At 42.9% G+C, this 26,433-nt stretch overlaps 1 protein-coding gene across 1 annotated transcript in view; it reads right to left on the minus strand.

Annotated features, from left to right (window-relative positions):
* ACTR1A (actin related protein 1A) overlaps window positions 1-20,033 on the minus strand; it is a 33,948-nt gene extending 13,915 nt beyond the window's left edge. Inside the window, exons 1-5 of the mRNA XM_056529608.1 lie at window positions 19,881-20,033; window positions 8,228-8,292; window positions 8,070-8,145; window positions 4,067-4,192; window positions 2,996-3,120 (exon numbers count right to left, since the gene is read on the minus strand). Of these exons, the coding sequence (XP_056385583.1) occupies window positions 2,996-3,120; window positions 4,067-4,192; window positions 8,070-8,145; window positions 8,228-8,292; window positions 19,881-19,928 (440 nt within the window). The 5' untranslated portion in view covers window positions 19,929-20,033. The remainder of the gene's footprint in view (window positions 1-2,995; window positions 3,121-4,066; window positions 4,193-8,069; window positions 8,146-8,227; window positions 8,293-19,880) is intronic.
* Window positions 20,034-26,433: the final 6,400 nt, after the last annotated feature.

The following is a 26,433-nucleotide window of genomic DNA, read 5'->3' on the forward strand; positions in this document are numbered from 1 at the left end:
CAAAATTGGCACAGGCAAGATTAGGCTGCATGAAAACAGAAAAACACCACGAATCTCTGCATGAGCAGAAATTTTTTTTTTTTATTGGAATTAAAGGGGTACTCTGGAGGGAAAAGAACACTTTCAAACAAACTCATGCCTTCTGTTTAAAAATCTTAACCCTTCCAGTACTTGTCAGCTGCTGTATGCTCCACAGAAAGTTGTGTAGTTCTTTTCTGTCAGACCCCAGTACTCTCTGCCGACATCTCTGTCCATGTCAGGAACTGTCCAGAACATGAGCGAATCCCCATAGCAAACCTCTCCTGCATTAGACAGTTCCGGAAATGGCTAAAGGTGTCAGCAGAGAGCACTGTGGTCAGACTGGAAATGACTTCCTATGTAGTAAACAGCAGCTGATAAGTACTGGAAGGATTAAGATTTTTAAATAGAAGTCATTTACAAATCTGTATCATTTTCTGGCATCAGATGATTTTTAAAAAAAATTTGTTTCTCTCTGGAGTACCCCTTTAAAAGGAGATCTCCAGTCTTGAAAATCTTATCCCCTATCCTAAGGATAGGAAATAAGTTTCAGATGGCGGGGGGGTCCGACCACTGGGACCCCCTGCAATCTCCCGTACGGGACCCTGGCAGCACGCAGGAAGGGGGCGTGTCGACCATCGCACGAAGCGGCGGCTGACACGCCCCCTCAATACAACTTTATGGCAACGCCAGAGCACTGCCTTCAGCAATCTCCAGCTATGCCATAGCGCTGTAATGAGGGGGGGTGTTGGCCGCCGCTTCGTGTAGGGGGCGACAAGCGCTCTCTGGCCAGCGAGCTGGGGGCCCGTACAGGAGATCGCAGGGGGTCCAGCGATCTGAAACTTATCCCCTATCCTTAGATAAGTTTTTCAGGATTGGATATCTCCTTTAAGTATTAGACATTGACCATTAAAGGCTTAGAAGATGTTTGTGTCAAACAAATCAGTCCCAAGCACATGATTTAAATAGTTCTCTACAATCTAAATGAGGTCTCCAGGATCCAACACATTCAAAGGCAAACAGAGGGATTGGTATCTGTAAAGAAATACATCTGTGCTTAGGGTAGGATTGAGTGGAGGCACAAAGACGCAGCATGGGCCCAGGTTGTGGGATTACATCATTATTTAAAATGACAATTTAGGAGAAAAAAAAACAAAAATGCACAAATATCAGCTGTTAGCAGACATGTCTATCAAAAACCTGGGCAGCACAGTGACTCAATGGTTAATACTGTTGCCTTGCAGCACTGGGGTCCTGGGTTTAAACACCACCAAGGACAACATCTGCAATGAGTTTGTATGTTCTCCCCATGTTTGCATAGGTTTTCTCCAAATACTCAAAAATATACTGACAGGTGAATTTAGATTGACAGGGAACCAAATGAACAGAGCTGCGGAATGTGTGTGCGCTATATAAGAATTATTATTCTTTTAAAAAGGGGTACTCTGGTGGAAATTATTTTTTTTTTTTTTTAAATCAACTGGTGCCAGAAAGTTAAACAGATTTGTAAATTCCTTCTATTAAAAATCTTAATCCTTCCAGTACTACTTAGTGGCTGTATACTACAGAGGAAATTCTTTTTCTTTTGGGATTTCTTTTCTGTCTGACCACAGTGCTCTCTGCTGACACCTCTGTCCATTTTAGGAACTGTCCAGAGCAGCATATGTTTGTTATTGGGATTTTCTCCAGTTCTGGACAGTTCCTGAGATGAACAGAGGTGTCAGTAGAGAGCACTGTGGTCAGACAGAAAAGAAATCCAAGAAGAAAAGAATTTCCTCTGTAGTATACAGCCGCTAATAAGTACTGGAAGGATAAATATTCTTTAATAGAAGTAATTTACAAATCTGTTTAACTTTCTGGCATCAGTTGATTAAAAAAAAAAAAAAAAAAGAAAAGAAAAAGGGTTTCCACTGTAGTACCCCTCTAATAGTAAACCTTACTGGCTGGAAACACACATTCAGTGTTTGGGACTAAATGAAAAAGAAAAGTGATGGATCAGTCTTCCTGTCCACTTCTTCCCCTTTTTAATGGATTTCTGCCATGACTACAAAAAATGCTGTATCCCAGACACTGGGCAACTGTCAGGAGTCATTTTTTCTTGGCCTCAATACACATTTGGTTGTCAATAGATCCGTCCAAAATGTAATCTGTACCGCCAGCTTAAAGCCTCAACACGAGGATTAAACATTTCAAGAAAACCTATTGTTCAAAGGTCGTAGAACAGATTATTGGAAGGAAGGTCCAAATTATAAGGAAATTATGAGGCAACTTGTATATAGTCACCTGTCTCTGTAGATTGAACATGGAAGGAGATCTCTTTGTGTTTGGGGATATGACTAAAATGGTGCCATGATTTACCTACGGGTAATAGTAATAATACTGGGGAGGAGTCCCCAAGTTCAGGACCCTAACTCCCTAGTGCAGCGTTTTCCAAACAGTGTGTCTCCAGCTGTTGCAAAACGACAACTCCCAGCATGCCGGGAGTTGTAGCTTCGCAATAGTTTAGGACACACTGTTTGGAAAACAATGTCCTAGCAGGAGTGAAGAGTAGCTCTCGCTGTGTAAGACAACACATATCCATACATTACTGTGTAATGCTTTATAGTCCCTGTAATGGTGCTGTAAGAAAATTCAACCAATTATGTGTTTAACAAAAAACCATGATGCACCGTTATATACAGTATTTACCAGGCTGCCTGACATTGACAAATGCTGCCAAAAATCAGAATACAGGACAATAAAGCATCTGGAATGTAAGCCAGAGGGTCACTTTATTGGCAGATAAATGAATGGCAACGCTATGTTCAGCACACACACCAGGTTTTATGGTGGATACAAGGAACATGTTCATTGAGCACAGTGTGAACACTCCCTTTATCAGCCATGTCTGTTCACTTGCGAGTCATTTTTCTCAACTTCCCATAATTCACCGTGTCATTTTCTTATTTATATAGGTGGGTGTTGAAAAGGTACTTACAGGCTGAGTACGGCTTGCATGGAGATGAACAGAGCTGGAACATTAAACGTCTCAAAGAAAACTTCAGCTGCTCGTTCACGGTTTTTCCGTGGGTTTAATGGAGCTTCTGTGAGCAGAACTGGATGCTGCAGAAAGGACAAACAGTCAGAAGAAAGCTGTAATGTACATGGGTCCTGTCAGTGGAACAGTGTAACCCAACACTGTTCTGATAAGGGGCGCAACCTCACCCCAGAACCGAACAGCCACAGGGCAAGACCAACAGACATGATAGGTAGTGCCGGTGTCTAAGCACAGTAGTGAGACCATAGGGAAGATTGCAAGTAATCTGGTTGGCACGACATATGGACGACAATAAACAGGTTATAAAAATAAATAAATAAATAAATAAATAACTAAATAAAAAGTACATATTAAAGTCCCTCCAACCTATCTATTCATATTTAAAAAAAATATATATATATTTATTTGACCACAGTTCTGTAACACTATTTTGCTATAAAATATAGCTTAAAAGGGGTACTCCTTCCCCTCCAACCTCAAGCCCCCACCCATAGACTTGCATTAAGGGGACGGGCCGTGATGTCACGAGGGGGCGGAGCTGTGACATCACAATGCTCCAGCCCCTTTATCGCCGGTCATTACGCACAGAGCGAGTTTGCTCTGTGCAGTAATGAAAGCAGGGTGCTGCAACAGAGATCATGGGGGTCCCCAGCGGCGGGACCCCTGCAATCTGACATCTTATCCCCTATCCTTTGGATAGGGGGATTAGATGCTAGGGGCGGAGTACCCCTTTAAGTTCCAATTATGCAGGCCACATAATTAAAAATAAATAAAAAATTCTGGGCACTACTATGGCCCTTATGAACAATCTATAGATCAGTGTATACATTTTCAGTGTTATATGGGTTACGCAGGTTTTCTCAGGATAATCTTTTCATTCCCAGCAGCACAGATGTTTATTGTTAAGTCTTTAATGCAGGTAAAAGAAGGACTGACACTAATAACACTATATAATAGAGCTGCTATTGCCATGTAGCATATAATATTTTATTTAAACTTGTCTTCATTTACCTCTTCAGAAAAAGTCTGCAGCTGGTCCTTTGAGTAGACATATTGCCAGATACGTTCCATGTCATTCCAGTCCTTAACAATACCGTGCTCCATAGGATATCGAATAGACAGGAGCCCCCTGTGTTCCTGGAAAAGATCAAAAGTAAAATACAGATTAGGCTAGATTTACATCATTGTTGTGCTCCATTGGCAGAGTCCGTTTAAATTAGGGGACTTGAGCTGACAAATAAAATACTGCAAGCAGGGATACATTTTCTCCGCACAACTCCTGCAAAACAAGTGAAACGGACTGTACAGGTCTGTTTGTCAATAGAAGGGACTTTTGCGACGGAGCTCTCCAAACAGAGCTCAAAGCTTATATGAATTTAGCCTTAATCTAATTATGTAATACATTTTTACAATGACCCAATATGGCCAAGATGTCCAACACTGAATTGACAAGGTTGCTTTCTTTTATTATTTTTTTTATTTAATATATTCGTAGCCCCCCATCCCACAGAGGAGCATCCCCCATTAACCAAGAACTCCACAGAATAAGGCACTTTTGTAACAAGAAAACCATACACTGTTGACTACTACTTAAATTGAAGATGCGCTCCCCGCAGTTCGCTGTGGAGGGACTCCGCTCACACTAAGCGAATCTGTGCCCAATGAGTTCACTCCGTGTGAGCTGTGTCTCTCCACAGAGAACTTTGGAGAGCAAATCTTTAGGCTGACACTTTAAAGACAAAGGGGCACTTTAAAAAAACGTTAGCTTTCCTTCCAACAATCTAAGCTCTGTTCAAATCAGCATTATAGCTTACATTTTATAATGGATGGCCCGATGCGGTGCCAAATCCTTTGCAAGGTGAACACCTGTAATACCTAAGAGGACCCACTGACTTATAATGGGTTTTCCATCTTTTTCACAACAAAAATAGCGCTGCATGCAGAGGTATTTCTTAATAGAACAAAATTACAGAATCCGCAGTCCTGCTCAGGAGCTCTTTGTGTCCCTGCTATCCATATGCCCACTGCAGCAAGTCACAGGCCTTTGAACAGGTGAGTAATGTATCTTATGATTTTATAGAATTTACATTTGCATGAAGAACTTAGCTTAGAGCACTCACCTTGGACACAATACAATGCAACAGTACAACGTCTTTATTCAGGTTGCAGGGGAAGCGTACAGCAGGGAGGTGGGAAGATGAAACAAGGACGGGTGGGTTCAGCTGGTGGGTGACGGTCCGTATAACTCTCTTTGCCAAGGGGCCTGACGAAGCGCAAAGAACGCGATGCGGACCGTCGTCCACCGGCTGAACCCACCCGTCCTTGTTTCATCTTCCCACCTCCCTGCTGTACGCTTCCCCTGCAACGTGTCAATGGGCGACTGTCCATATCACGCTCTTTGCGCTTCGTCAGGCCCCCAAGGGCGCGATACAGACAATCGCCCACCGGCTGAACCCACCCGTCCTTGTTTCATCTTCCCACCTCCCTGCTGTACGCTTTCCCTACAACCTGCCAATGGGCGATGGTCCGTATCGCGCTCTTTGGGGGTCTGACGAAGGGCAAAGAGCGCGATACGGACCGTCACCCACAGGCTGAACCCACCCGTCCTTGTTTCATCTTCCCACCTCCCTGCTGTACGCTTTCCCTACAACCTGCCAATGGGCGATGGTCCGTATCGCGCTCTTTGGGGGTCTGACGAAGCGCAAAGAGCGCGATACGGACCGTCACCCACCGGCTGAACCCACACGTCCTTGTTTCATCTTCCCACCTCCCTGCTGTACGCTTGAATAAAGACGATGTACTGGTGCATGTATTTTGTCCGAGGTGAGTGCTCCAGGCTAAGTTCTTCATGCAAGTGTATGTTCACGCTGTGTTTTGTTTGTGAGCACCATATGTAAGACACTAAGGAAACAGAGGCACTTACTACCTTGAGACAGTTTACACAATTATTTTTAAACAAAAAAAGGATAAAGAAGCTGGAAAGTGCTCAAAGTCTAACAACCCCCCCCCCCCCCCCCAAAAAAAAAAAAATGGACGATAAGGAGGATGAAAGCATTTGGCTACAAGTAAAGGTTAGATATGTCTGCCGTGTTTACATGAATACAAATTCCAGCAAAAGATAAACCAACAATTTTATATATTCAAGGGCAGTTAGCGGATCTCTGGGGAATTTTTTTCCAAGCCGGAGTCTATGCAGCTTGGAAAATTCCCTTTAAAGCATTATTGAAAAAAACTTTTAACAGGTCAATCTAAAGTTACTATCGCCCTGGGTCTCACTTCTAAGACCCCCAGAGATCATGAGCTATTAGCCGGGAAAGCAGGCGACAATGGCTCATGATTGCAATGGGTCTTAGGAGTGAGACCCGAGGCAATTGACAACATATCTGATCAACATGTCAAAAGATGTTTTTCATGACAGTAAAGCTTTAAGAAATATAAAGGCTTTCTAAGTTTAGCTGCTCATGCATGCCTATGGGGGAACCTAGAGTAACAGATGTTAGTGAGGGACAGCTAAGGAGGCAGAAGTGACCATAGGCTGTACAAGTCTTCTTATGCATCCACCAATCTCTGGTTATTAACAAAACTGTCTCTTTTTTTTATATTTTAACCCCTTAACGACCACGGACGTAAATGTACGTCCTGGTTTGGCGGGACTTCACGCACCAGGACGTACATTTACATCCTGTGTATGACCGCGAGCATTGGAAGGGTGCTCGCATCATACACGGCAGGTTCCGGCTGCTAGCAGCAGCCGGGGACCCGCCCGTAACAGCCAACATCCACGATTGCGCGGATTTCCGCCATTAACCCCTCTGATGCCGTGATCAATACAGATCGCGGCATTGCGGCACTTTGATTGGATGATCGGATCGCCCGCAGCGCTGCAGGATCCGATCATCCAGCATGACAGCCGGAGGTCCCCTTACCTAGCTCCGGCCGTCTCCCGGTGTCTTCTGCTCTGGTCTGCGATCGAGCAGACCAGAGCAGAAGATGACCGATAATACTGAGCAGTGCTGTGTCCTATACATAGCACTGCACAGTATTAGCAATCAAACAATTGCTATAGATAGTCCCCTATGGGGACATAAAAAGTGTAAAAAAAAAAATCCCCTCCCCCAATAAAAATGAAAATTGCCAGTTTTTCCCATTTTACCCCCAAAAAGCGTAATTTTTTTTAAATAAACATATTTGGTATCCCCGCGTGCGTAAATGTCCGAACTATCAAAATATAATGTTAATGATCCCGTACGGTGAATGGCGTAAACGTAAAAATTTTAAAAAGTCCACAAATGCTGCTTTTTTGTCACATTTTATTAAATAATAAAAAATGATCTAAAAGTTTTATATATGCAAATGTGGTATCTAAAAAAAAAAATATAAAAAGTACAGATGACGGCGCAAAAAAATTAGCCCTCATACCGCCCTATATACGCAAAAATGAAAAAAGTTATAGGTGGTCAAAATAGGACGATTTTAGATTACTGATTTTGTACAAAAAGCTTTAGATTTTTTTTAAGCGGTACAAAAATATAAAAGTATCTAGCCATGGGTATCATTTTAATCGTATTGACCCACAGAATAAAGAACACATGTCATTTTTACCGTAAAGTGTACAGTGTGAAAACAAAACCCTCCAAAATGTGCAAAATTTTGGTTTTCATTTAAATTTCCTCCCTAAAAATTTTTTATTTTTGGGTTCGCCGTACATTTTATGGTAAAATGAGGGGTTTCATTAGAAAGTACAATTGGTCACGTAAAAAACAAGCCCTTATATGGGTCTGTCCATGGAAATATAAATGAGTTATGGATTTTAGAAGGCAAGGAGGAAAAAACGAAAACGCAAAAATTTAATTGGCCTGGTCCTTGAGGTGAAAATGGGCTTGGTCATTAAGGGGTTAATGTACTGCTGGTTACAAGAGACAAATTCAATGTAAGGTTTTTTTTTTTTTACCTATTTTGACAAGGACTATGAACAATGGTGAGGGCCACAAATCATCACATTCTGTAATCTTACCTCCGCCTTTGGTCCAATAAATAAGTCTCCCTCCAAGGCACCAGCCATAACTCGAATATGCTTAGGTCGGCCCACACTAAGGGAAAATACAACAACTTGTTATACGAGTACAGACCATGTACAGAAATAGATATTGAAACCATCAAAATGGTACTCACTAGTTTGGAAAACAATATTTTGGGATCTGATCACCTGCAAATCCAGCTTTTATAACTCCAGAGCCCTGAGAAGAAAAAGAGGAAGATCCGATCATAAACAGAACTCCATCAAAAACATTAGAAAAGATCATAAATAGCAATTCCTTGTTTTACATTTAGCTGCCCGTGCAGTCAAGGCAATGGCAGCTACTATGCGTTACTCCTGTCGGGCTATTTTCACACCATGCAATTAAACATATGTACCAGGAAAGGTTAAAGTGTCCCTATCATTTCCAAAAACTTGACATGTCATGCAGATAGGCAGAAAAGATTTGATCGGTGGGATCTCTGAGACCCCCCGATCTCTAGATATAGACAGGTGAAGTATACAGTGATGGCTATATCTAGCGATCGGTGGGGTTCTCAGCACTTAGACCTGCCAGAGCAAAACACATGTGTGCATGACATGTTTTTCTTATAGGGGTTCTCCGGTGGAAACATTTTGCTAACATCAACTGGTTCCAGAAAGTTAAACAGATTTGTAAATTACTTCTTATTTAAAAATCTTAATTCTTCCAGTACTTATCAGCTGCTGTGGAAGTAAGTTTTTTTTTGTTTCCCCATAGCAAACCTATCCTGCACTGGACAGTTCCTGACAAGCACTGTGGTCAGACTGAAAAGAATAAGAATTCAACTTCCTGTTGAGTGTACAGCAGCTGATAAGTACTGGAAGGATTAAGATTTTTTTAAATAGAAGTACATTACAAATCTGTTTAACTTTCTGGTACCAGTTGATTTGAAAAAAAGATTGTTTTCCACCGGAGTACCCCTTTAATGGCCAGTCCTCCGATCTTATGTTTTTTTTTTTTTCCTGCTTTTGAGATAAAAGCACAGAGCAGCAGCAGGAGACAGAAGATCAGAGGACTGAACAGAGCAGAATGGGAGGCTTCCTTTCTGGCCTCAGCAGTCTAGAAATTTTAGCAAAATGCTCAATAACCCTTGGCACTGCCCACTACAATTGAAATGTTCGCCCAGAGTGTTAATGTTCCCCAACACTATAGTGTTCCCCAAACTGTGGTTCTCCAGCTGTTGCAAAACTACAATTCCCAGCATACCCAGACAGACACATGGTGGGAGTTGTAGTTTTGCCACAGCTGGAAAGCCAAAAGTTAAGGAACTTTTATAGGTATAGCACGGGTGAAATAAGTATTTAACACGTCACCATGTTGCTTACTAAATATATTTCCCCATTGGTATGAAATTTACACTAGATGTTGGTAACAACCCAAGTAATCCATACATACAAATAAAACAAAACAAAAATAAGCCCAGAAATTAAGTTATGTGTAATCATGTCAAATGACACAGGGAAAAAGTATTAAACGCGTGAAGAAAGGCAGGTGCAAAAAGGCACGGAAAGCCAAGACAACAGCTGAAATCTATCAGTAATAAAAAAGCAATCCAGCCCCTTGTCAGTGTAAATTCATATCAACTGGTTGAGTCCTAACTGAGGGCTACAAAAAGGTCTCATTGCCAAGGTGTCACACAAGACACATCTCGTGATGGGTAAAAGCAAAGAGCTGTTTCAAGACCTTTGCAAGATAATTGTTACAAAACATAACAATGGTGCTGGTTACAGGAGAATTTCCAAGTTCCAGTGAGGCCTGTTGGGTCCATAATACAGAAGTGGAAAGACAAACATTTCACCATAAATTTGCCTCCACCAGGCACTCCTCACAAGATCTCTCAAGAGCCAAGGACACTTGTGGTGAGCTTCAAAAAGATCTGGAATTAGCAGGTATTGTTGCCTCAGAAAAACAGTAAGTAATGCGCAATCCGCTGCCGTGGCCTGTATTATTATTATTATTATTATTAATAATGCACTCCGCTGCTGTGGCCTGTATTATTATTATTATTAATATACTCCACTGCTGTGGTCTGTATTATTAATAATATTAATGCACTCCGCTGCCGTGGCCTGTTATTATTATTACTGCACTCCGCTGCCGTGGCCTGTATTATTAATATGAATGCACTCCGCTGCCGTGGCCTGTATTATTAATATGAATGCACTCCGCTGCCGTGGCCTATTATTAATATGAATGCACTCCGCTGCCGTGGCCTATTATTAATGTACTCCACTGCTGTGGTCTGTATTATTAATAATATTAATGCACTCCGCTGCCGTGGCCTGTATTATTATTATTATTATTATTATTACTGCACTCCGCTGCTGTGGCCTGTATTATTAATATGAATGCACTCCACTGCCGTGGCCTATTATTATTAATGCACTCCGCTGCTGTGGCCTGTATTATTAATATGAATGCACTCCACTGCCGTGGCCTATTATTATTAATGTACTCCACTGCTGTGGCCTGTATTATTAATATTAATGCACTCCGCTGCCGTGGTCTGTATTATTATTATTATTATTATTATTATTATTAATGTACTCCGCTGCCGTGCCCTGTATTATTATTAATATTAATGCACTCCGCTGCTGTGGCCTGTATTATTATTATTATTAATATACTCCGCTGCCGTGCCCTGTATTATTATTAATATTAATGCACTCCGCTGCTGTGGCCTGTATTATTATTATTATTAATATACTCCGCTGCTGTGGTCTGTATTATTAATAATATTAATGCACTCCGCTGCCGTGGCCTGTTATTACTGCACTTCGCTGCCGTGGCCTGTATTATTAATATGAATGCACTCCGCTGCCGTGGCCTGTATTATTAATATGAATGCACTCCACTGCCGTGGCCTATTATTATTAATGTACTCCACTGCTGTGGTCTGTATTATTAATATTAATGCACTCTGCTGCCGTGGTCTGTATTATTATTATTATAATTATTATTATTAATGCACTCCGCTGCCGTGCCCTGTATTATTATTAATATTAATGCACTCCGCTGCTGTGGCCTGTATTATTATTATTATTAATATACTCCGCTGCTGTGGTCTGTATTATTAATAATATTAATGCACTCCGCTGCCGTGGCCTGTTATTATTATTACTGCACTCCGCTGCCGTGGCCTGTTATTATTATTACTGCACTCCGCTGCCGTGGCCTGTATTATTAATATGAATGCACTCCGCTGCCGTGGCCTATTATTAATGTACTCCACTGCTGTGGTCTGTATTATTAATAATATTAATGCACTCCGCTGCCGTGGCCTGTATTATTATTATTATTATTATTATTACTGCACTCCGCTGCTGTGGCCTGTATTATTAATATGAATGCACTCCACTGCCGTGGCCTATTATTATTAATGTACTCCACTGCTGTGGCCTGTATTATTATTAATATTAATGCACTCCGCTGCCGTGGTCTGTATTATTATTATTATTATTATTAATGCACTCCGCTGCTGTGGCCTGTATTATTAATATGAATGCACTCCACTGCCGTGGCCTATTATTATTAATGCACTCCGCTGCCGTGCCCTGTATTATTATTAATATTAATGCACTCCGCTGCTGTGACCTGTATTATTAATGCACTCCGCTGCCATGGCCTGTATTATTATTATTATTATTAATGCACTCAACTGCTGTTACCTGTATTATTATTAATGCACTCCGCAGCTGTGGCTATTATTGTTATTATTATTAATGCAGTCTGCCGACGTGGCCTGTATTATTATAATCATTATTATTAATGCACTCCGCTGCCGTGGCCTTTATTATTAATGCACTCTGCTGCCATGGCCTATATGATTATTATGCACACCACTGCTGTGGCCTGTATTATTAATATTAATGCACTCCGCTGCCATGGCCTGTATTATTAATGCACTCCGCTGCTGTGGCCTGTATTATTATTATTATTAATATACTCCGCTGCTGTGGTCTGTATTATTAATAATATTAATGCACTCCGCTGCAGTGGCCTGTTATTATTATTACTGCACTCCGCTGCCGTGGCCTGTATTATTAATATTAATGCACTCCGCTGCCATGGCCTGTATTATTAATGCACTCCGCTGCTGTGGCCTGTATTATTATTATTATTAATATACTCCGCTGCTGTGGTCTGTATTATTAATAATATTAATGCACTCCGCTGCAGTGGCCTGTTATTATTATTACTGCACTCCGCTGCCGTGGCCTGTATTATTAATATGAATGCACTCCGCTGCCGTGGCCTGTATTATTAATATGAATGCACTCCGCTGCCGTGGCCTATTATTAATGTACTCCACTGCTGTGGTCTGTATTATTAATAATATTAATGCACTCCGCTGCCGTGGCCTGTTATTATTATTACTGCACTCCGCTGCCGTGGCCTGTTATTATTATTACTGCACTCCGCTGCCGTGGCCTGTATTATTAATATGAATGCACTCCGCTGCCGTGGCCTATTATTAATGTACTCCACTGCTGTGGTCTGTATTATTAATAATATTAATGCACTCCGCTGCCGTGGCCTGTATTATTATTATTATTATTATTATTATTACTGCACTCCGCTGCTGTGGCCTGTATTATTAATATGAATGCACTCCACTGCCGTGGCCTATTATTATTAATGTACTCCACTGCTGTGGCCTGTATTATTATTAATATTAATGCACTCCGCTGCCGTGGTCTGTATTATTATTATTATTATTATTAATGCACTCCGCTGCTGTGGCCTGTATTATTAATATGAATGCACTCCACTGCCGTGGCCTATTATTATTAATGCACTCCGCTGCCGTGCCCTGTATTATTATTAATATTAATGCACTCCGCTGCTGTGACCTGTATTATTAATGCACTCCGCTGCCATGGCCTGTATTATTATTATTATTATTAATGCACTCAACTGCTGTTACCTGTATTATTATTAATGCACTCCGCAGCTGTGGCTATTATTGTTATTATTATTAATGCAGTCTGCCGACGTGGCCTGTATTATTATAATCATTATTATTAATGCACTCCGCTGCCGTGGCCTTTATTATTAATGCACTCCGCTGCCATGGCCTATATGATTATTATGCACACCACTGCTGTGGCCTGTATTATTAATATTAATGCACTCCGCTGCCATGGCCTGTATTATTAATGCACTCCGCTGCTGTGGCCTGTATTATTATTATTATTAATATACTCCGCTGCTGTGGTCTGTATTATTAATAATATTAATGCACTCCGCTGCAGTGGCCTGTTATTATTATTACTGCACTCCGCTGCCGTGGCCTGTATTATTAATATGAATGCACTCCGCTGCCGTGGCCTGTATTATTAATATGAATGCACTCCGCTGCCGTGGCCTATTATTAATGTACTCCACTGCTGTGGTCTGTATTAATAATATTAATGCACTACGCTGCCGTGGCCTGTATTATTATTATTATTATTATTATTATTATTATTATTATTATTATTACTGCACTCCGCTGCTGTGGCCTGTATTATTAATATGAATGCACTCCACTGCCGTGGCCTATTATTATTAATGTACTCCACTGCTGTGGCCTGTATTATTATTAATATTAATGCACTCCGCTGCCGTGGTCTGTATTATTATTATTATTATTATTATTAATGCACTCCGCTGCTGTGGCCTGTATTATTAATATGAATGCACTCCACTGCCGTGGCCTATTATTATTAATGCACTCCGCTGCCGTGCCCTGTATTATTATTAATATTAATGCACTCCGCTGCTGTGACCTGTATTATTAATGCACTCCGCTGCCATGGCCTGTATTATTATTATTATTATTATTAATGCACTCAACTGCTGTTACCTGTATTATTATTAATGCACTCCGCAGCTGTGGCTATTATTGTTATTATTATTAATGCAGTCTGCCGACGTGGCCTGTATTATTATAATCATTATTATTAATGCACTCCGCTGCCGTGGCCTTTATTATTAATGCACTCCGCTGCCATGGCCTATATGATTATTATGCACACCACTGCTGTGGCCTGTATTATTAATATTAATGCACTCCGCTGCTGTGGCCTGTATTATTATTACCGGTAATATTAATGCACTCCGCTGCCATGGCCTGTATTATTAATGCACTCCGCTGCTGTGGCCTGTATTATTAATATTATTAATGCACTCCACTGCTGTGGCTTGTATTATTAATATTAATGCACTCCACTGCTGTGACCTGTATTATTATTATTATTATTATTATGAATGCACTCTGCTGCTGTGGCTATTATTATTATTATTAATGCAGTCTGCCGACGTGGCCAGTATTATTATAATCATTATTATTAATGCACTCCGCTGCCGTGGCCTTTATTATTAATGTACTCTGCTGCCATGGCCTGTATTATTAATGCACTCCGCTGCCGTGGCCTGAATTATTATTAATGCACTCCGCTGCCGTGGCCTGAATTATTAATGCACACCGCTGGCGTGGACTGTATTATTATTAATTTACTCTGCTGCCGTGGCCTATTATTAATGCACTCTGCTGCCGTGGCCTGTATCATTAATGCACTCTGCTGCCGTGGCCTGTATTATTATATTATTATTATTATTATTGCACTCCGCTGCCCTGGCCTGTATTATTATTATTATTATTATTATTATTATGAATGCACTCCGCTGCCGTGGCCTGTATTATTATATTATTATTATTATTATTATTATTGCACTCCGCTGCCCTAGCCTGTATTATTATTATTATTATTATTATTATTAATGCACTACGCTGCCGTGGACTGTATTATTAATGCAGTACGCTGCCGTGGCCTGAATTATTAATGCACTCCGCTGCCGTGGACTGTATTATTATTATTAATACACTCCTCTGCCGTGGCCTATTATTAATGCACTCTGCTGCCGTGGTCTGTATTATTATTATTAATACACTCTGCTGCCGTGGTCTGTATTATTATTAATGCACTCTGCTGCCGTGGCCTGTATTATTATTATTAATGCACTCCTCTGCCGTGGCCTATTATTAATGCACTCTGCTGCCGTGGTCTGTATTATTATTAATGCACTCTGCTGCCGTGGTCTGTATCATTATTATTATTAATGCACTCTGCTGCCGTGGTCTGTATTATTATTATTAATGCACTCCGCTGCCGTGGCCTGTATTATTATTATTAATGCACTCTGCTGCCGTGGTCTGTATTATTATTATTAATGCACTCTGCTGCCGTGGTCTGTATTTATTATTAATGCACTCCGCTGCCGTGGTCTGTATTATTATTATTAATGCACTCTGCTGCCGTGGTCTGTATTTTTATTATTAATGCACTCCGCTGCCGTGGTCTGTATTATTATTCTTAATGCACTCTGCTGCCGTGGTCTGTATTATTATTCTTAATGCACTCCACCGCTGTGGTCTGTATGCACGCTCACCGCACAAGTCTCCATTGATGAATAAAAAGCACGGTGAAGCTTGTGTAAAGTTTGCTGCATAACATTTGGAAAAGCTGGTGAAATGCTGGCACAGTTAGTTTTTGCGCAGAATCAGAATAGACAATTTTGGCAAAAGTGACTAAAATGCAGTGCTTCATTCTTGACCATGCAATGAACGAGATTTATTAACTGCGTCTTTTTTAAAAAGGTGCAAAAATAATGAGACGTTAAAAAATAAAGGCAAATTCATGCCACCGTGGTCTTGCCTTGCAAAAATGACATCCTACAGCAAGTTCAGAGGTGATATTTCATTGTACAAAAATTTTTAAAGACTGTGCGCCGTTTTGATAAATTTTGTGCAAGTAATCCAAAAACACAGCAAAAAAAAAAAAAAAAAAGGCTGTGAAGTGGCTGCACACATATTGATATATCTCCCCATAGTGAGGTCAGATGAGAGAAATCTAGAACTCTTTGGTGCCATACTATACATCAGTGGTCTTCAACCTGCGGACCTCCAGATGTTGCAAAACTACAATTCCCAGCATGCCCGGACAGCCGTTGGCTGTCCGGGCATGCTGGGTATTGTAGTTTTGCAACATCTGGAGGTCCGCAGGTTGAAGACCACTGCTATACACCATGTTTGGAGGAGAAATGGTGCTGCACATCACCCCCATTGTCTTGTGGTTGTTATCAAAACCTATGTAGAGAAGGAGCGGTGCAATCAGATCGCTTCTTTAACCCCTTAAGGACTCCGTTTTTGTTTTGTTTTTTCACTTTCGTTGTTTCCTCCTCACCTTCTAAAAATCACTTTTTAAATGGGCACTGTCACCAACCTTTTTTGATATGTTGTATTACTTATGTACTACACCATATCTCTAATATACTTTCATTATTTTTATTTTTTTTTTTATTAAAATATTGTATTTTATATTTGAAAACCGGCCACTAGGGGGTCTCCCTCCTAGTGGCCTACTACAGCCTGCCGTGACATCATGACTGAATTAGGACCAATGCCGGCCGGGCAATCGGTCCTAATTCAGTCAGCCTGCGCTTGCTCCCTGCCTGTCAATCAGGAAGAGAAGAGTTCAGGGTAGCGCCATGGCCATAACAAAGTTATTGTTTTCAACACAGGGCGCCTCCAGTTGTTTCAACACTACAACTCCCAGCATGTCCTGACAGCCAATTGATGTCAGGGCAAGCTGGGAGTTGTAGTTGAGACACCTGGAGGCACCCTGTATAGATAAGCTAAGGGCAGAAGTCTGCCCCCCCCAGCAGGCATCAGTGACGTCGTGCCTGCTGGGGAAGTCTGCCTGGTAAGTGGGCACAGTACCAGGCAGACTAAAAGGCATTTCTGAGATAGTAAAAAAAAAAAAAAAAAAAAAAAACACAATGCTTGGGTAAAAATGACACCTTATCTTTATTCTGTAGGTCCTTACAGTTACAAGGATACCCAATTTATATAGGTTTAATTTTTGTAACTATTTTTTTTTATTACTTTTTTGTACAAAAATGTGCACGTTTAAGCAGTTAAAGCGTACCCGTCAGATCCAACAAAAAAACATTTTTTTTAAATATCACTCAGTACCTAATCCTGACCATGTACATATCATTTTTATGTCTAGCACCTTTTTTTTTTTTTATTACACTTTTAATTTAGCTCACTAGTCTGAATTCCTCTCAAAGGGAGGGGGCGTGGCCTCACAGTGCAGGTCTCCGCCCCCTCCCTCAGTATGCTGTCTATTCACATCTCCCCTACTACAAACTACAACTCCCAGCTTGTCCTCACTGACAGTAGCGGGACACAAGCTGACAGTGGGAGGATTTTTCCTCCAGCTCTGAGCCCTGCGCTCACAGCTGTCAATCAAGGAAGTGTGTCCATGACATAGGTGATGACGCATGGACACAGCAGGACTAGTATGTGTCCAAGCAGACAGGGGGAAAGTTTGACCGCCTTCTTCAGTATGAAATACAAAAAAATTTCTAATGAAAGCAATTGCAAAACCTATTGGTTTTGCATGCTTTTACAACATATCAAAAGTTTTTGTACCTTACAGTGCCCATTTAAGGACGCAGGGCATACAGGTACACCCCCGTTCCCGAGTCCTTAAGGACTTGTACCTGTACTGTTTGTCCCGAGTCCCATTACAAGGATTTAAAGCATTCCCACCACTGTAGAATGCTTCAAACCCCGTGGGTCCCGACTGCTATCAGCAGTCAGGACCCAGGGTTAATGCCGGGCACCGCTGATCAGGCCGATGCCCGGCATTAACCCTTTAGACGCCGCAATCAAAATTGATTGCGATGTCTAGAGTGAAAAGTAAAACTATTCCGGCAGCTCAGTGGAGCTGATCGGGACTAACGCGACAGAATCGGGATGTCCCGATCAGCTTACTGGACAACAAGAGGGTCCTCACCTACCTCCTGGTCATTCGATCAGCAATCTACTGTTCCATGCCTGCTCAGCAGGCTGGAGCAGCAGAGCGCGGATAACACTGATCAATGCTATGCTATGGCATAGCATTGATAGTATATGCAATCAGAAGATTGCATGGTATAGCCGCTGTGGGGGCTAAAAAAAAAATGTAAAAAGTGTTTGCGCAGCGATTGTCCTTAACCCCTTAGATGCCGTGATTAATACAAATCGGTCACTAAAATGGATGATCGCCCGCAGTCCCCTCACCTGCCTCCGTACGTCTCCTGGTGTCTTCTGCTCTGAGATCGAGCAGAAGATAACAATGATCAGTGCTATGTCCTATGCATTAGTATAGAGATAGAGCTTCCTTATGCCAGGATCCGTGGCGCTTAACAGGACTCGCAGAGGGAAGATAACGTCCAACAGGTTTTAATTAGTGATAATGGAATGCGTTTCGCTGCGCATGCGCAGCTTCATCAGGCCAGGGGGGGTTAAATAGCCAATAACCTGAATATCGGTATAATTATCGGCTATCGGCCTGAAAGGTCGCAGATTATCGGTATCAGCCCTGAAAAAACAAAAAAACGATATCGGTCGATCCCTAGTCCGAACTACCAAAATATAATGTTAATGATCCCGTACGGTAAGCGGCGTAAACGTAAGAAGAAAAAAAATGGTCCAAAATTGCTGCTTTATCACATAATATTCCCCCCAAAAAATTGCTTTTAAAGTTTCACACATGCAATTGCGGTATATAAAAAAAATATATATATATATAGTACAGATATAGCCCTCTACCGTTATGCGTCGTCAAAATAGAAAGATTTTAAACGCACTAATTTGGTTAAAAGGTTTGAGGTTTTTTTTAAGCGGTACAATAATAGAAAAGGATGTAACCATGTGTATCAATTTAATCGTATTGACCCACAGAATAAATAAAACATCACATTTTTACCGTAAATTGTACAGTGTAAAACGAAACCTTACAAAATTTGCAAAAAATTGCAGTTTTCTTTTCAATTTCCCCACACAGAGTAAAGTGAGTGATGTAAAGTAAAGTGAGTGATGTCATTACAAAGGACAACTGGTCGCGCAAAAAACAAGGTGAGGAGGAAAAAACGAAAATGTATAAATAAAACGCCATTTATAATATAGTGTTTTCCAACCAGGGTGCCTCCAGCTGTTGCAAAACTACAACTCCCTGCTAGCCCAGACAGCCTTCGGCTGTCTGGGCTAGATGGGAGTTGTAGTTTTGCAACAGCTGGAGGCACCCTGGTTGGAAAACACTATATCACACATACATAAGCCAACCCCTGCCACACAGCAATGAATGACTTCACCCCATACCAACACATAACGGGCTCGGCCTATTTACACCAGTCATCCCCATCCTTCCACACCCTGACTTTAGCTCCACCCAGCCCTAAATTAAACCAATCACAGAGATTGTTGCTACTGTCAATCAAACGCTAGACCAATAAAAACTGCGGACAAGGCAAGCTGAGCTCATCCAGTCCCACCCCTCCTGTGCAGTCTTACTGACAGCACTCTCGTCCAATCGGAAGAGCAGAACCCGCCGCCTGTCACGCCTCCCTGATACCCTAGGTATGCTATGTCGCGGCAGCAGGTTTGGTTGCACCTTCACAGCCTCATCAGCCCTAAAACACCCGTCAGAAATAATAAAGACAAATCTATGAGCGACTCCGGGACACCGTGCCCGCCCCGGCCTGCTCTGCGCTACCCCTCCGGACCACCGTGATTCCCAGCAGCCCTGTCACTATGACAGACAGGTGGGGCGCGGTTGTAATGACAAAGGGAAAATTAATCCCGGCACAGGCGATCCCGGTCGTTAGCGCAGAAACACTGTGCAGCTATGTGGAAATGAATGCACTCCGGGCCGTCCTGAAACACTACTCACATTATCAATCACCACGGGCTGGTTAGCGATCACATCGTATGACTCCATGGCGGCTTCCTCCTGTTCAGGAGCTGACGGGCCGGCTGCAGCTGCTTCTGCGCCTGCGCGACCAACGAATTGACGGGCTCGCGCTCAGACTATAGTACGCATGCGTCGATTTTCCTGACACATTTTGCGCTTGCGCGGATTACGTACTGTATAGAGTATGGCGGTGTCCCAGTTTGGCCACACCTCTTAAAGTAGATGGGTCGAGGCAATGCTGTGGCAAAACGACACCTGAGCATGCTGGGGGTTGTAGTCTTGCAATTGTTGCAAAACTACAACCACTAGCATACCTTACAGTGACCTCACCTCTAACTTTGCGTTTCCCATGTAGGGTGCCTCCAGCTGTTGCAAAACTACAACTCCAAGCATGTCTGGACAGCCTTAAGTTGTCTGGGCATGCTGGGTTTTGTAGTTTTGCAATAGCTGGAGGCACCCTGCTTGGGAAACACCGCTTTAACTTGGGGTGCGTTCACACGGTCGTCTATACCCCGTTCTTTTATCCACGCTTCAGTTCCGTTCTTGCTGGCTGTAAACTGATAAAAAAACGTTTTTGTTTTTTTAAATCTCATTCATGTCAATGGGATTTTTTTACAATCCCTTTGTACCCGTCTGCACTCATTTCCGTTTTTTTGACGGCAGAAAAAAATGGCACATGCACAATTTTTTTTCCTTCCAAAAAACGGATACAGTAAACTTAACATTGAAGTCTATGGAAAACCGATGAGCCTTTAATGTCATCCGTTTACATCTGTTTTTTCAATCTGTTTTTTGATCCGTTTTTACGCTCAGAACAAAAAAAAATATTTTTATTTATTAACTGATCCAAACGGATAACATTTAGACGGCCATGGGAACACAGCCTAAGAGGTTCTTCAGCAGTTGCAAATCTAGAACTTCTAGCAAACCTGGCAGCCATTGGCTTTCTAGGCATGCTGGGAGTTGTAGTTGTGCTGCTACTGGAGAACCAAAGATTGCATAAGGCTGCATTCACACCGCGTTTTTGCAATACAGTTCCCGTATTAGGTTTTTGATGAAAGACGGATTCCTCGAAACCCAAAACATGTGTACAAATTTTAAACCGTATACGGTTTGAAAAATTATGCCCGGTTGCATCCGTTGTTTAAAAAAAAAGTATATGTTTTTAACTTTACATCCCATTCGGTGTGCACTGCAAATGTGCAAACTCAAAAACTGTATTGGGGAAACTGGATGGAACCGTACGCACATACAGTTCTCTATGGTTCTCATTGACTCCCATGTTGAAGGAACCATATACAGTTTTTCCCCCGGACAGAAAACCGTGTTAGGCTACGGTTTTGGGTACGGGAAAAAACGGACAAAGACACAAAAAGTACACAACCTGATGCATCGTTTGACATATGGTTTTCCATGGAGAGTCAATGCAACTGTTTTCAATACGGCTCCGTATGGTTTTTAAATTGAAAACGTATACCGGAACTGTATTGCAAAAACGTGGTGTGAATGTAGCCTAACACCGGTTTATGGTTTACCAGAGATTGCTTCTTGACCTAAATACCTGTGATTACAGGAAGATGGGTGTATAAATTGTATACAGTGGTCCCTCAACATACGATGGTAGTTCGTTCCAAATGAACCATTGTTACTTGAATTTATCGTATGTTGAGGGATTCGTGCAATAGTAATAGGGAATGTTATACTCAGGTGTCCCCGCTGCTCCGGATCGTCACCGCTGGATCATCGCTCTCTATCGCCGTCATCATGTCGCCGCACCTATTGGATGACGTGACGGCGTGCGCGACAACCTGATGCCGACGAGAGTGATGACCATGGAGCGGAGCATGAAGAGGACGGTCTGAAGCAGCGGGGAGCGTGCCCATTAAACTGCTATCCGGTGGTAGCTGAAGCAGTCTGCGCTGCCGGATAGCCGTTTATGCGATGGCCCCGACATACAAAAGCATCGGATGTTGATGCTGCCTTCAACATGCAATGGCCTCTGAGAGACCATCGTATGTTGAAATTATCGTATGTCGGGGCCATCGTAGGTTGGGGGGGTCACTGTACTAGGAAATATAAAATACAAGAATAATAAACATCTTATTATACACCTATTCACAAAATAAGCCACAAGATGGAGCAGGAATGGAATTAAACTTTCTATGTGTGAATGTAATATATAATAATAAAAATAATATAAGAGGGAAAGGGTACATTTATGGGGCAAAGAAGTTCTAGTACCCATGCAGATATTTCAAGTGCATCGGCCACCAAAGAAATCCGTCAGTGCCAGGACCGCACGGACCAGCACCACTAACAGCAATGAATTCTGCACGGACATCCGCCAAATTAATGTGTTCATTCTTTAGGCTAAGTTTCCACTTGTTTTTTTTTCTGGCAGTTTTTGGAATACTGCCACTGCAGTTTTTGAGCCAAAGTCAGAAGTGGATCCATAAGGGAGGAGAAGTATAAGTCCTTCCTTTATATGTCCTATTCCTTTTGAATACACTTCTTGGTTTGGCTCAAAAACTGCAGTGGTAGTATTCCAAAAACTGCCAGAAAAAAACCAAGTGGAAACTTAGCCTTAGAGTCCAGAATTTCAATTTCTGCAGTGGGAATTATATGGTGTGCACAGTGCAGCAGAATCCTATAAAAAAATATACAAAGTCTCAAAAGTCTCAGAAACCGGCACTGCTTCAAATTGTATTCCCTCCTGGGTCGGGGAGTTAATAGGTTGTGCTAAACCTTCTAATATATTTGCAAAGGGACATCCATTGAATTCTTCAGACTTTATTGCGTTACAAAAGTGCACAGATTAAAATTGCTCCATGGTAAAGTGATCTTGTGCAGATGCCATGGGCTGGCAGGCTCAGCGCTTGCTGTAAGACACCCTTGGTGTTTGCACAAGATCACTTTACCATGGAGCAATTTTAATCCGTGCCCTTTTGTAATGCAATAAAGTCTGAAGAATGCAATGGTGAGTGGCTACCTTCGTTTTTCTACTATTTCTCTTTATGGATGTCCCTATTAAAAACAATGGTAGGCTGCTGCACTGGAAATTCAATAGTGTAAACATACCCTAAGGGAACGTTTACACGGGATGATTACTTGCAGAATTATCTGCAGCAGATTTTGCTACCATTGACTTCAATGGGTCCAAAGGAATATCTGCAAATCTGCCTCTATTGCGGATTTTCTGCTGACCCATTGAAGTCAATGGTAGCAAAATCCGCTGTGGAAATTCCGCAGGTAATCCGCCCGTGTGAACGTACCCTTAAAGGGGTTATCCAGGAATAGAAAAACAGAGCTAATTTCTTTCAAAAACAGCTCCCCGTCTTGTTCCAGGTTGGGTGTGGTTCGGCAGCTCAGTTCCATTGAAATGAATGGAGCCAAGTTGCAATACACACACAACCTGGGGACAGACGTAGAGCTGTTTTTAAAAGAAATTAGCGCTGTTCTACTATTCCTGGATAACCTCTTTAAAGAGAACCTGTCATCAAACCATATTTTCTAAACTAACTCGGATTATATTCCATAACTACTCCTAACACCCCTCCTGCCCTTAAAATTTTTTTTGAGCTTTAAAAAGCTGTGTATCATACTATTCCCCTTACATTGTGTGAGCTCCCAGCAGGAGAAAGTGGGCGTTCCCCAGCAGGTGCGACGTCACCGACGGTTGTGAAAGCTGTGCCCTCCCCTCCCCCATGCCCTGCATGCACTTTCTGGGTTTGGTCTCCTGCCAGGCCGGGAGGAGACCAAATTAACTGTTTGACTTGTGGAAGGGAACAGAACAGAGCCACCTAGTGGCCGTTTCTTCAATCACATTAAAAACATATGAAGGTTGAGAATTTTAACAGCAAGTAAATAGCAGACTAGAAATGCGTTGTTTTAGTGCAATAAAATACCTTTTGGACTTGTAATTGTGTCCAAATTCCTACTTTGGTGAACCAGCGCCCAAAAAAAGCTCAAGTTTATTTTCCTGAATCGGCTTTTAATTACATAAGGAACAATATATTTAACCCCTTAAGGACGCAGGACGTACTCAAACGTCCCCTTTTCCGAGTCCTTAAGGACTCAGGACGTTTGAGTACGTCCTGTCAAATCCCGGCCCCCCGCCGCTAGCCGGAGGGGAGCCGGTGCCCGATGCCTGCTGAAATCGTTCAGCAGGCATCGGGGCATATCGCCCAGGGGGGTCATTATGCCCCCCCATGTCGGCGATGGCCGCAGATCGCTGGACAATTCAGTCCAGCGATCTGCGGCAGATTCCGGGTCAATCGGGTCTCCAGTGACCCGGTGACCCGGAATTACAGGCTGTTCGGGGCCGTCTCCGACGGCCCCGAACAGCCAGAGCCAGCAGGGGTGAGGTGGCACTGGTGCCACCTCACGATCGCCCTGATTCGTCGGCCGGATTACCGGCCGACCAATCAGGGCGCCTGCTGCGGGTGTCACTCCCGCAACCCGCTCCGCCCCTCTTCCGGAGGACGTGAGCGGGTGCGGGACGTGCACCCCGGGTGCTGGGGACCCCGATCCCCGGCGTCAATGTTGGGATCGTGGCCCCAGGAGCGAGGGCCGCGGCGGAGACGACGAGGGACTGACCTGTGCGGCGAGGATCGTTGGAGGTGAGTGACAGCCTCCTGCTGTTGCTTAGCAACAGCTCCCAGCATGCAAAAAGGGCATGCTGGGAGCTGTAGTTATGCAACAGCCGGAGGCAGACCACCACAACTCCCAGCATGCCCTTATGGGCATGCTGGGACTTGTAGTTTTGCAACAGCTGGAGGCACATTTTTTCTATGGAAAAGTGTACCTTCAGCTGTTGTATAACTACAACTCCCAGCTTGAACAATCAGCTAAAGTGCATGCTGGGAGTTGTAGTAGTGGATCTGCTGGTTGCATAACTACAACTCCCAGCATGCCCGTTGGCTGTCGGTGACTGCTGGGAGTTGTAGTTTTGCAACAGCTGAAGGCACACTGAGTTATGTAGCAAACCAATGTGTCTCCAGCTGTTGCATAACTACAGTCCCCAGCATCCCCAGCCAAAGTAGTATGCCTCCAGCTGTTGCATAACTACAAGACCCAGCATGCCCTTCCGCTGTCCGTACATGCTGGGGGTTGTAGCTTTTGCAACAGCTGAAGGCACACTGGTTGCAAAACACTGAGTTTGTTACCAAACTCTGTGTTTCACAACCAGTGTGCCTCCAGCTGTTGCAAAACTACAACTCCCAGCATGCACTGATAGACCGTACATGCTGGGAATTGTAGTTTTGCAACAGCTGGATGTTCCCCCCCCAATGTGAACGTACAGGGTACACTCACATGGGCGGAGGATTACAGCAAGTATCCGGCTGCAAGTTTGAGCTGCGGCAAATTTTCTGTCGCAGCTCAAACTACCAGCGAGAAACTACTGTGAACCCCCGCCCGTGCGACTGTACCCTAAAAACACTACACTACCACACAATAAAAAGTAAAAAACACTACATATACACATACCCCTATACAACCCCCCTCCCCAATAAAAATGAAAAACGTCTGGTACGCCACTGTTTCCAAAACGGAGCCTCCAGCGGTTGCAAAACTACAACTCCCAGCATGCACTGATAGACCGTACATGCTGGGAGTTGTAGTTTTGCAACAGCTGGACGTTCCCCCCCCCCAATGTGAACGTACAGGGTACACTCACATTGGCGGAGGATTACAGTAAGTATCCGGCTGCAAGTTTGAGCTGAGGCTCAAACTGCCAGCGTGAAACTACTGTGAACCCCCGCCCATGTGACTGTACCCTAAAAACACTACACTACACTAACACACAATAAAATAAAAAGTAAAAATCACTACAAATACACATACCCCTACACAGCCCCCCTCCCCAATAAAAATGAAAAACGTCTAGTACGCCACTGTTTCCAAAACGGAGCCTCCAGCTGTTGCAAAACAACTACTCCCAGTATTGCCAGATAGCCACTGACTGTCCAGGCATGCTGGGAGTTTTACAACAGCTGGAGGCACCCTGTTTGGGAATCACTGGCGTAGAATACCCCTATATCCTCCCCTATGCAAGTCCCTAATTTAGGCCTCAAATGCACATGGCGCTCTCACTTTGGAGCCCTGTCGTATTTCAAGGCAACAGTTTAGGGTCACATATGGGGTATCGCCGTACTCGGGAGAAATTGTGTTACAAATTTTGGGGGGTATTTTCTGCTTTTACCCTTTTTAAAAATGTAAAATTTTTGGGAAAAGAGGCATTTTAGGTAAAAAAAAATTTTTTTTTTTACATATGCAAAAGTTGTGAAACCCCTGTGGGGTATTAAGGTTCACTTTACCCCTTGTTACGTTCCCCAAGGGGTCTAGTTTCCAAAATGGTATGCCATGTGGGGTTTTTTGCTGTCCTGGCACCATAGGGGCTTCCTAAATGCGGCATGCCCCCAGAGCAAAATTTCCTTCAAAAAAGCCAAATGTGACTACTTCTCTTCTGAGACCTGTAGTGCGCCAGCAGAGCACTTTTCACCCCCATATGGGGTGTTTTCTGAATCGAGAG

Source organism: Hyla sarda, chromosome 7 (assembly GCF_029499605.1).
Source record: "Hyla sarda isolate aHylSar1 chromosome 7, aHylSar1.hap1, whole genome shotgun sequence".
NCBI lineage: Eukaryota > Metazoa > Chordata > Amphibia > Anura > Hylidae > Hyla > Hyla sarda.